The sequence below is a fragment of the Geotrypetes seraphini genome, chromosome 5 (assembly GCF_902459505.1).
Source record: "Geotrypetes seraphini chromosome 5, aGeoSer1.1, whole genome shotgun sequence".
Taxonomy (NCBI): domain Eukaryota; kingdom Metazoa; phylum Chordata; class Amphibia; order Gymnophiona; family Dermophiidae; genus Geotrypetes; species Geotrypetes seraphini.
In genome coordinates, this window is record NC_047088.1 from 113,042,494 (window position 1) to 113,054,935 (window position 12,442).

At 41.6% G+C, this 12,442-nt stretch overlaps 1 protein-coding gene across 1 annotated transcript in view; it reads left to right on the forward strand.

Moving 5' to 3' along the window:
* Positions 1-306: 306 nt before the first annotated feature.
* The window catches only part of COL18A1 (collagen type XVIII alpha 1 chain), a 585,697-nt gene continuing 573,561 nt past the window's right edge, over positions 307-12,442 (forward strand). The window contains exon 1 of the mRNA XM_033945055.1: positions 307-1,129. Within this exon, the coding sequence (XP_033800946.1) occupies positions 388-1,129 (742 nt within the window). The 5' untranslated portion in view covers positions 307-387. The remainder of the gene's footprint in view (positions 1,130-12,442) is intronic.

Genomic DNA, 12,442 nt, shown 5'->3' on the forward strand with positions numbered 1-12,442 from the left:
AGAGAGGGCTTGACTGAAATAAAAATAGCAGCCTACTGATGCAGGTTTCTGGCAGCATTCCCTGGCTTGTTCTGAAATTTTAAAAGTTTAGCTTTGAAGTTTGGAGAGGAACAAAAACTTCCAGGTATGTGATAGTGCCTCACATTTACAGTCTTGTCTATAGTTGAGAACATCAACTGGAAAGACTTCACTCCCTTAGCTTTTTTTCATGGCATGAATGAGGGGCTGGGAGCAAAAAAGGAGGTTAGGTTTTGGGTTGATCTAGCCACACCTCCCTGAGTTTTTCAGTTATTAGCGTAGAGCAGGGCTTGCAAACTACAGAGGACAAATGAATGTTAACTATCGGAGATATTCTTCAGCCACACTGTGCTTCTACAGCAGCTTCTGATGGCTGCAGCTGGCAGATTTGTGACCGTGCTTCTATTCTTTGTCTTCATTGATTCTTCACATCCACAATTTTTGGACTGGTTTTGGGGTGACAAGCAGACAGAAACACCTTTCCATTCCACAGTAAGCATGGCACTGAGGACTACAGATCAGTTTTCAGCTGCTGAGACAGCCAAAATACCCGATACTACAGAACAGTCTTCAAGTACTGTGTCAAGAATCACAGCATCGGGGACCACAAAGCAAACTTTCAGTCCTTCTCAAAGTACAATAGAGCAGCATGAAAGGATATGGGATATATTTCAGCTGAGAAAGCCAGAATTAGCTGCAGTCTTTACCACAGCACCAACTACAAATTTACAGTCTCAGTCAAAAGAAAACAAAGAGAATATTGCTGGAGTAGGTGCTGAGATTTTAAATGTTGCTGACGGAATCAGAAGCATGGTTCAGCGGTGGGATGATAACAGAACTAATAAAGTTTCAACAATGGGACCCACAGCTGCTACTCTTATGCTGCCTGCTGCTTCTGAGTCAAACAGTATTAGTGATCCTTTTAGTGACTCTAATGGATCGGGTGACTCTGGAGAATTGACAAATAGATTGGTGAAGTCAGTCAGTGTTAAAGATCTACACATTAATTCTACAGATTTTGGGAAGGGATTGCATCCAGAACCTGTACTACTTCCTTTCATTCAAAATCGTACTTCAAGTCTCCTAGAGCCACATGGGACTCATCGGCCAGGTAGTACTTCCTTACCTGCTTCTTTGGGTGGTGTCATTGAGTCTGATGATAACACAATGTCAGTATATCAGTTTCCTCCAGGATGGAGCCAGGAAAGAGTCGATAGTCTGAGAAAAGTGACAGAAGTTGGTGATTTCCAGCAAAAGAGCTTGGAAAGTGAAAGTATTTTCCAGAAACCAAGAATTCTGGACTTGCAGGACCCACAGAATAATCACCCCCCAAACATATTTGATGCTAGTCCCTCCCATGTGGTTCCTACTTTTAAAAATAGCCTATTCAATTATGCCAAAGGTTTGAACCAGTCGTCATCTTATGGTAGCAGTACTTATCACCTTAAGAGCAATCAGTTTCCTCAGAGCATTGATCACTCTAACCACTCTAGGATAGGTGTCCTACTGTTGAGCAGGACTAGTAGTAATTCCATTTCTAATAGTAATGCAACTAATTTAGTTGGATTGCTTTCTGCTGATCAGGCTGAATCTCTTGATTTCGATTTAGTAAACAACACAAAAAATTCCAATCCAGATATTAGAGAGAGTGTCACAAGAAGTATTTTCTTTTTGCCTGGATTGATTCCAACAGCTGCTCATTGCTTGCCCACACCAACCAATTTGCCTTTTTGTCACAGCTTGGGAATAAAGAGCTTCATGCTGCCCAATTATTTGAATCATAGCACTGTAGCAGAGGTCCGAGCTGCTTTTCATGATTGGGAGGGGCTGCTGAAATCTCATTGTCATCATTACTTGGAATGGTTTTTTTGCTTGCTGCTAATGCCACGGTGTAATTCATCCTTATTGGTAACGCATCCCCCATGTCGAAGGTTCTGTGAAACCTTGAAAGATGGTTGTTGGAATCATTTGGATGGGAACCAATTCCTAGTACCATGTGAATCTCTTCCTGAGGAGGAAGCAAAGTGTTCTTGTGTGTTTGTTAATGGCTGTGCAGGTAATGAGAATGATGAATAATGAAATATAAATGTTCGTTTCTTACTGTTATTGGTAAGCAGAACAAATTGGGGAGGTTGGGGGTAATTATATTAAGCTTTTTCCAAGTGTTAAACATATTTTTCACACAGAAAATGACTTTTATAAAATTATTTTATAAAATTGCACAGCCACATAAATGCATATAAAAGCACTTTTCAAGAATGTGCCTAATTTCTCATCAGCTGTGCTTAAGGCATTCCTGAGGTGTAGTTTGGGCAAAAGAGGCAGAGAGATTGATGTATGTATCAAACTACAGGGTACCACTTCCCGAAGGCAACAGATGTTGACTTGTTTCTCTCCTGGTAGGTGGCTGTAAACGTAACTCTGGATTTCTATATAGTGCTGAAATTTATGCACAGATCAAAGATGTGCATGCAAATTGATTAGCTAATGAGCCACTAACTTGCAATACTTCGATGTTAATTATTGCAGTTAATTGCCAGTAATTGGAATTTCTGCATGTGTTTTCCTGCATGCTATTCTATAACACTTGGCATTCAAATCTGCTTGTGCTCAGCTCAAAAGAGGGAAGGGGCGAAATTGTACACATTTGTTATAGAATAGTGCCGTTACCATGTCTAAATGCCAAGAGTTAAGCATCAGTATTTAAACCAGGTTTCAGCTATCTAAGTACTGACACCTAACTTTGGGCATGGGAATCTGTTCTTATCACTATTCTATAAACGACATTCACTTTGAAGCACTGTTTATAGAAAGCACACCACATCAATTTTTTTCTGGTGCTGATTTTTCAGTGTCATTTATAGAATTTACCCCATAGCAACCAGCAAAATGGTTCAATCACTAGGTGTCACAATAGCAAACATTAAGAAACCTATAAGGTTGGTTAATAACTAAATTTCTCAGTTGAATTAACAAGGAAAAGTAAATGCGCATCTGAATCACCAGAAGTCAGATCAGCAGAGTAAAGGGTAGCAGTAGAGGGATGAGATGCATGGTATCAAAGGCATGCAGCACTTGCCTCATGGAATTATTGCCAGTCTCTCTGCATGTGGGTCTGTAGGTGTGTTGTACCTGTTTTTCTGTATGTTTGCATCTGTGTGCTTATTTGTGAGATGTATGTTTGTATCTGTATTGCTCTCTGTGACTGTCAGAGGGGAACAGTGGGGCAGTTTTGAAAGATGAAATATCTTAACTACAATGTTAGTGAATTAATGTTTCCATGCTTTAGTTACTATAACTGCACTCATACAAATGCATTCAGCCAGTTTTTGGGGGACTTTGTCTCTGGAATCTCTGACCTGATCTGGCCCACGTTAAACTCTTTGGGGATCATAATCAGAATGAAAATACATCTAAAAACCTTCTGAATCGGCACTTGGATGGCCTAAAAGACAGGTCGTCCAAGTGCCGATAATCAAAACCAGTTTTTAGATGTATCTAGAGGCATCTAAGGCCTCTTGACTGCCACTGTGCGTCCAGAGCGAAAAGGGGCATTTTTTGAGGAGTGGTTAGGGTAGGCGTGCGAGAAGTGGGCCAACCAAACTTCGTCATCCTGCAATGATAATCGAAAGTTTGACAAGACTGCCTAGAAGGAACTTAAACGTTGTGACTTAGGCGATCTAAAAACAGGTATAAGTGCTCAGAAGGTATCCAGAGTGACCAGATAACCACTGCAGACACAAAGTACAGACCCACACACACTCCCCCAGTGATTACTGACCCCCCCCAACTGCCATAAAAATTGGAATAAAAACATACATACCTGCCTCCGGAACAACAGCACTTGGCTTAGTAGAGTTGCACAGAAGTGGCTTAAGTAGTCTGGGGGGTGGGCTAGTGAACCATAGAGAGGAGGACCCAGGCCTATAAGCCACTCTAACCACCGCATTCATGGTGAAAATGTGCGCCCACCAAAACCCCCCAAACCCTACTGTACTGCCATATAGGTGCTACCTGCAGCCATAAAGGCAATTGGGGTGGTAGACAGGTGGGTATAGTAGGTTTTGGGGGGATCACCATGACCTGCAAGGGAGTTGTGGTGAGATGTTTATGTGGCATCCTTTTTGTGAAGTTCACAGCAGTGCCCTATAAGGTGCCCCACTACTCTGTTGCCATTTCTGGTTGGACAGTCCATCACTTTGCTGAACTCTCCCACATCCAAAAAGGTCTTATTCTAGGCGTTTTGGACTTGGCCAAATTTTTGGACGAGAATGTGGTATAAAGATAGACGACTTGGCAGTCTGGACGATCAAACGGCTGGACGTATAATTAGATGATTCTCGGGGAAAAAAAGTTTTGGACATATTTTTTGAGAATGGACTTCAGACACTGCTGACTTTGGGCGACTAGCATCTTAGGCCCAAAATGGACTTAGACGGTTTTTTTTTTTATTATGCCCTCCGCATCTTTACTGACTTTTCCTCCATGCCAAATTTAGTCCCGTTCTTGTTTCAGTTTCAGAGTTAATTTGTTACCAGGTGGATAGATTATTGGACTGACAGACCTTCTTAATTCCTTATCTGTAATTTCTTTCCAACTTTTTATTGGGCTAGGAAGAATAAAAACAAAAGTGGGCTCCTTGAGGAAGGGGAGGGAAGTGAAGAAGTCATGATCATTGCTTAAGAGTGGCATCTAAGAACACAATTTAGGCCCATTATTGCAGGATTCTGGTAGGAGCCTCTTTGTATATGTTTCTTGGCTTAGGGCTGTCACTATAGTGACCAAATTAGATATATTGAGTGGAGGGGCGATACTATAATATAAATGCAAAATTTCTACGATGGTTGTGAACGAAGGTTTGTATGATGCAGTTCCAGTCCTGATTACATTTTGAGCTCAAAGTACCAACAGTATGAGAAGAACATGCTGGGTCACCTACCTTCTTCCAAAACTCACCACAAAACAAAGAGAAATTGTTCTATGCTCTCCCCTTAATTCAGGATTTTTTTTATTATTATTTTTTGAGAAGGGATGGGGAGAAGAGTTTTGCAGATCTCCTTGTTGTTAAAATATTGCAACTTTCTTTCCAGTGTCTCCTTCCTGGTGAATATAGTATAGAGTAGACCAATATTAACGGTGTAAACTGTGTCCTTTTGACTTTGTTTTCGTATTTCACTACATTTGTAGATCATTAATGAAAAAGTCCTTGTATAATGAGAGATGTTTTGTTGTTTCCTCAACATACTGATATAAATGCCTATTAAAAGACCTTTACCCTGGGGCCAGTGTAGTAGAAATTACCAATAAGCTGCTATGTGAAAGACCTTGGCTCAGTTAATGGGCCAGTTTTCTGCTCTATGGGACAGTTGGAAATACTGCAGAGGGCGTCCTAGTTATTGTGCTATGCCATTTTCGGTAATCAGACTTAAGGTCCACAGTTGTAGGATTCTAGAAGGTGCCCCAGTGTATGATCTTATATACAGGTTGTCACTGTCATAGCTGAGCTAAGTAAGTTAGAAGGGCACAAACACAGGGAAAGGAAAAACTAAGTAACTGATTGCGAAACATAGCCTGACTGGCTAGCTTTGGATGAGATGAAAGCAGTTATTGGACTCAAACAAAAGCAAACATAATAGATATAACATATATATTGATCTTAGGCATTTATATATTATAAGCTGTTCATTAAGAATATGTGCTGAAGACTACTACATAGTTTAGCATGCATTAAACACCCCCCCCCCCCTTTTTGCTCCTAATGCCGGGAACTGATAGAATGCATTATAGGAGTGTTAAAAAGTACACACAGTTGCAGTGATGTGTTCATTCTTCTGCGTCAGGCTCTTATGTGAACAAATCAGAATTTTTGCTTGGCAAAAGTATTCCAGAAAATGTTTTGGGAGTGTAAAATCATGGATTTGTTTGTGCAATTATTATTTAAAACACTTAAAATATGTGCTGTGATGGCCATTATTTTATACTTGCAATAATTTAGATTTGTATGCATATACATAGGGTTTCCATATTTGGAAAGACAAAGAGAGGACATATGACCCTGCCTACACTCCACCCATTTCTTTAGTCCCCATTCCTATCATCTGCAGTGTTCTCCCTAGGGCCTTTGCCTATAGGCAAATGGCTGGAAAACAGGAAGCAGAGAGTGGGCATAAATGGGAAGTTCTCCGACTGGGAGAAAGTGACTAGTGGTGTACCCCAGGGCTCGGTACTTGGGCCGATCCTTTTTAATATTTATATCAATGACCTGGAAAACGGAACATCCAGTGAGATCATCAAGTTTGCAGACGACACAAAACTCTGCCGGGCAATCAGATCGCAGGAGGACAGTGAGGAACTCCAGAGCGATTTGTGTCGGTTAGAAAAATGGGCGGAGAAATGGCAGATGAAGTTCAACGTGGAGAAATGCAAGGTAATGCATTTAGGCAGTAAAAATAAGGAATACGAGTACAGAATGTCAGGTGCAACTCTGGGAAAAAGTGAACAAGAAAGGGATCTGGGTGTACTGATAGATAGGACCCTGAAGCCGTCGGCACAATGCGCGGCAGCGGCAAATAAGGCAAATAGAATGTTGGGCATGATAAAGAAAGGAATCTCGAGTAGATCGGAGAAAGTTATAATGCCGCTTTATAGGGCAATGGTCAGACCCCACTTGGAATACTGCGTCCAACATTGGTCTCCCTACTTAAAGAAGGATATAAAACTGCTGGAGAGGGTGCAGAGACGAGCAACTAAACTAGTGAAGGGTATGGAGAAACTGGAATATGAGGATCGACTTAAAACACTGGGATTGTTCTCCCTTGAGAAAAGGAGACTGCGTGGGGATATGATCGAGACCTTCAAAATACTGAAAGGAATCGACAAAATAGAGCAGAGAAGATTATTTACATTGTCCAATTTGACACGGACAAGAGGACATGAAATGAAGCTAAGGGGGGGCAAGTTCAGGACTAATATCAGGAAGTTCTGCTTCACACAGAGAGTGGTTGACATCTGGAATACTCTCCCAGGGGAGATTATTGCGGAATCGACAGTCCTAGGCTTCAAAAGCAAACTAGATGCATATCTCCTTGAGAGAGGCATATAAAGATATGGTTGGCTATAAAATAAATATACGTTGTAAATAGTTAAAGTAGGGGTTCATTCACACCAAAAATAACAAGAACAGGACAGTTGACAAAATCATAAATAAACGGAGAAAAATAAACCTCAATTGTGGGTCGCCGGGACTACACAAGTACCCAAAGCTCACCACCTCATCACGGGTTTATAAAAAAACTCCGTACAGTTATAAGTTACTTTCATACTTCAACATCTCTTTAAAAGAATAGTTTTCAAAATATTCTCAAAGGGTTTGAGTTTCAACGTCCAACAATTTTCTATGATTAAGTGAAACAGCCCCAAACTAACTATATTTGTGGCAAACAGCTACAGCTGTAGGTAAATTCAGAACAGGGTCTAGTAGCGTGGCTATAAAACCTGCATAGTAGCGTATATAAGAGAGTCAAACACTCATCTGAAGAAACATCTTCGTCCCGATAGAAAAGATCTTCTATTTCACCTGAAAGCAGGCTACTTCAGGGGAATCGTTTACACTAGGTTATCTCCACGCTGTCAGCTGTATACCGGGAGGCCTGCTTCTCTCAAAATGGCGTGATGAGGTGGTGAGCTTTGGGTACTTGTGTAGTCCCGGCGACCCACAATTGAGGTTTATTTTTCTCCGTTTATTTATGATTTTGTCAACTGTCCTGTTCTTGTTATTTTTGGTGTGAATGAACCCCTACTTTAACTATTTACAACGTATATTTATAAAATATTGTTCTTCACGGAATACGATTGTACCTCTACTATATTTGGCTATAAAATAAGCCAGGTGTATACCTAGCAGGGCCTCCGCGTGTGCGGATCGCCGGACTTGATGGACCGAAGGTCTGATCCGGAGATGGCGCTTCTTATGTTCTTATGTTCTTTCAGCTGGGCGGTCTGCCCGGGTAATTTAGATGACCGCTAAATTCTGCAGCTGCCGCTGCTGCTCAACATTAAAAAACAACAACAAAAAAAGCCGGCTTGGAGATTTCACCTTAGCCCGTAGCGAACTTATGCTCCGGGGCTCTAACGTGTGCCGGCTTCCCTTCTCTTCCCTCCGAAACTGGAAGTTATTTCCGGGGGGGGGGGGGGGGGAGAAAGAAGGAAAGCCAGCACGCACATGTTAGAGATCTGAAGCATGCGTTCGCTATGGGCTAAGGCAGGAGACAGGTCAGTGAAGTTTGCCATTTGCTGTTCTTGCTGCCGGGTCCTGCCTACTTTTAGTTTCCGCGAAGGCAGGACCCAGCAGCATTTCTCCCAATCGATCGTGATCTTGGGCCGATCAGCCTTCCTCTCCGACAGCAGAATTGACGTCGGGGAGAGGAATGCTGGTCGGCCTGAAGTAGGGAGAGCTTGGGGCGGCGGCAGCGTCTTTGGGGGCCTGTTCCCCGATAGCAGCGGCATTGGCAGTGGCTTGGGGGAGGGCAAGGAGAAAGAAAGAGGGCAGGCAGGGAGACAAGGAAAGAAAAGAAACAGAAAAAAAGAAAGGGGGCATGAAGAGAGAAAGAAAATGTTGGGGGAGGGGAATGAGGTCAGGAGGAGATCAAGCATACAGGAAGAAAGATTGGATGCACAGTCAGAAGAAGAAAGTGCAACCAGAGACTCATGAAATCACCAGACAACAAGGTAGGAAAAATGATTTTATTTTAAATTTACTGATCAAAATGTGTCTGAATTTATATCTGCTGTCTATATTTTACACTATGGTCCCCTTTCACTAAATCACAATAGCGTTTTTTAGCGCAGGGAGCCTATGAGCGTCGAGAGCAGCGCTGTGCATTCAGCGCAGCTCCCTGCGCTAAAAACTGCCTATCGTGGTTTAGTAAAAAGGGAGGGGGGAGTATTTGTCTATTTTTGTATGGTTGTTACTGAGGTGACAGTGCATAGAGTGATCTGCTTTGACCTCTTTGAAAAAACCCCGGAATAGGAATGATTATTAACATTTTCTCTGCGTACAGTGTGCTTTGTGGGGTTTTTAAAATTTTTTATTATTGATAGACCATTTTGACTTGGTCATTTTAAAAGTAGCTCGCAAGCCCAAAAAGTGTGGGCACCCCTCCTCTAGAACATCGCTCCTTAGTTTTATCAAGTGGTGCAGTGAGGGACCAGCACTTTACATCTTATCACCTCATTCTTTGTTTTTTCTCCTCATGTACAGCACGGTTCTTTATTCTAAGCAGCTCTGGCACTAACAGTACTACGGGTGTCTTATGCTTCTTTCACTACCACTTGCAGTCAGGTTCGGCATTTTATCATGGTTTTGGGTTTTTGTTTAGTTTTTCATCAGTATTTTCATTTATTTATTAAAGCAGCATTTTTTAACAGCCCGATGCCCCTCCCCTATCAGTGTGCATTCAATCCACTGACGACACTTTTTTGGCGCCTCTTTCAACGGATCAAATATCATAGCCCCACTGTCACGTGTTCACATTTATTCTGCATACGAGTTTATCTCATCAGTGCAGAGACCTGTTTGGTAAGTCCATTTTACTCTCCCTTTTTTACTTTCCCAAGTGCTGTGGTTTTATTGTTTGGTTTTAATAGAAGCTCATTTGTACAATAATTTAGATCTTTCCCAGGTTCATCTTTCATCTACCCAGTCGGCTTGTCTTTGAGCTACTATCGGCTTATGTTTTCAAGATACAGTCTGCATTATCAGCTGTTCATTTCCCATACGTTTATTTTTGCCCTGTTTAGGTCTATATAGTCTAGGCATACTGTTTGTAACTAGCCATCATTTTAAGTATATATATGCCCTATTTTAGGGGGGGGGTTAACTTCTTTTAGCATGTTATTTCATTAATTCTGAGTTCGATGTTACAATATGTTGTTCTTGGTTTTTAGTTTACACATTATTTATTCTTTTCTATGACATGTTCGCATCGCAATTTTACTCAAAAGTATAAATAGGTATCCATATTTCCTTTCAAGTTTCATCACGGTTCTCTGGTTTTGGCTCCAGTATTTGTCACTTCCGTCCACAAGGTCTGGCTATCCGTTACCGTCTCATATTTTAAAGACTCACTCGTTATAATTAGCAGTGATCCACATGTCTCTTCGTAATGGACATGTCCGATTTTAGCATTTGGATCTTAGTACTATGGGTTTGGTCTTTTCTGGTTTCCTTTCTATAGTCTGCTTTTCGTCTGGAGTCTTTTGAGTTTAGAATTACATTTTATGACATATTTTTGTGGTTATAATTGTATGACGTCTAAATCGGTCAAGTTATCCATTCTTTTTATTATTTTTTGTCCCCTCATACAGTGGCAGACTGCCCCGGGTGCCAGCCCTAGGGGGGTACACAGCCGGCTGGATCCAGAACCTTCCAAGCTGCTCTAAATGGCACCTGCACCTCAGCACGACTGCCGTACTTGTTCTGAAGCAGAGTCGGCAGCCGCATTGAAGTGCAGGAAGGTCCCGCGATGACTGCATTTGCCGCCTCTGCCTCCAGAAGACGTAAGTGACGTTGGAAGGGGTGGACCGGCAGCTGCAGTCATTGCGGAACCTTGCCGCAACTCCCTGCGTCTGCCGGCCCACCCCCTCCAACATCACTTACATCTTCCAGAGGCAGAGGCAACAGAAGCAGTCATCGTGGGGCCTTGCTGGTTTGCAGGGAGAGAGGAGTATAGAAGGGTGGTGGAGGGAGAAAAAGGAGGTCAGGGTGCTATGGAAGGGGGTTCGAGGGAGAGAAAGGGGGCAGATGCTGATGGAATTGACGTGCAGGAAAAGGAGAGAGACATAAGGGGGAAGGATACTGGATGGAATTGGGTTGGAGGGAAAGAAAGGGGGCAGATGCTGATGGAAGTGGGGTGGAAGGGAGAGGAGAGAGTGAAATGCCAGACTATGTGGGTGTGGAAAAGGGAAGGGAAGAAGAGGAGAGAGATGCCAGACCATTAAAGGAGGGAAGGGAAGAAGATGGATGCCAAAATAATAGGGGTGAAGGGAGAGATGGAAGGGGAATACAAGGAGAGAAGATGCCATATATAGAAGGGGCAGAGAGAGGTTAGACAGTGGATGAAAGGAAGAGAGTGACAAGTCTATGAGGAAAGTAGAAACCAGAGAAGACAATGTAGAAAAAAATTATATTTATTTATTTATTTTGCTTTAGGGGAGATGCATTGCTGTTTCTGTGGTGTTGCATTGTATGCAGAGTCCAGCTTCTTGGTGGTTCAATTTAACCTTTGTCTACGTTTTTCTATTTTATCCCCCCTTTTACAAAACTGTAGAGCGTTTTTTTAGTACCGACCATGGTGGTAATTGATCAGAATTCTATGAGAGTCTGAACTGTTACCACCATGGCTAAAAACCACATTACAGTTTTGTAAAAGGGAGAGGGGTTAGTTTGTGATTACATATTCCATACTAGGCAAAGGTGTTTTCTGTGTTCTGTGTGTTCGAAAGACATGGTTTTCCGTTAGGATTGACTGTGTAGGATTGATCTGTACTAGTCTGACTTGTTTAGTTTTACAATGGGTGTATTGATGTACTGCTCACTGCAATATGTAAGATGCTGCTTTTTCCTAGGTACACTCTTGTGTGATGTGTGGATTGTTACTAAAAATCAGGTTTTTCATACTGTTGGGGGGGGGGGGTGTCAAAAAACGATAGGCCTCGGGTGTCACATATGCTAGGTACGCCACTGCCTTCATAGTTTATATCTAATCCACAAGCCTGCTTTTAGGACCTACAGGGTATGTAACCCTCTGATTCATGACAATTTCACTTCTCATGTTATGTTATCCATTCATTTTATTATACAACTGCCCAGATAAGCATCATTCTTTAACGTGATTGAACCTTGAAAACTAACGGCAATAGTGTTCTCCCCAGAAATTTTTTCCAGCCATGAAAAACATTTTCTGCATTTAGTGTGCCACAAAAAACATTTGCTTCGTTTAGTGTGCCGGAGTTAAAAAAGTTTGAGAGACGCTGCTCTATACCATTTGAAAGAGGGCAAATATCTAATTATTTACTTCTAGAATTGGATACTTCTTAAATTTAATATAAATATTATGGAACAAGTGTCAAACCTTAAGAAAGGCAGTTATGTTGTTATGATTATAATAGAAAGAAATTCAAGTGTTATATTGTTATTATTAATGATATATTCCGGTACACTTGCTGGAAGATTTTAAAATGAATAAAGAATTAAAAAAAAAAAAGAAAGGTATAGTGATAGTGAGCATTGGAAAATAACTAATAATAATTAACTAATACAAATAGTACACATTTAGGGCTCCTTTTACTAAGCTGCGATAGCGGTTTTACCGCGTGCTTAGCTCGCGCAGAATTGCCGCACATGCTAGACGCTAACGCCAACATT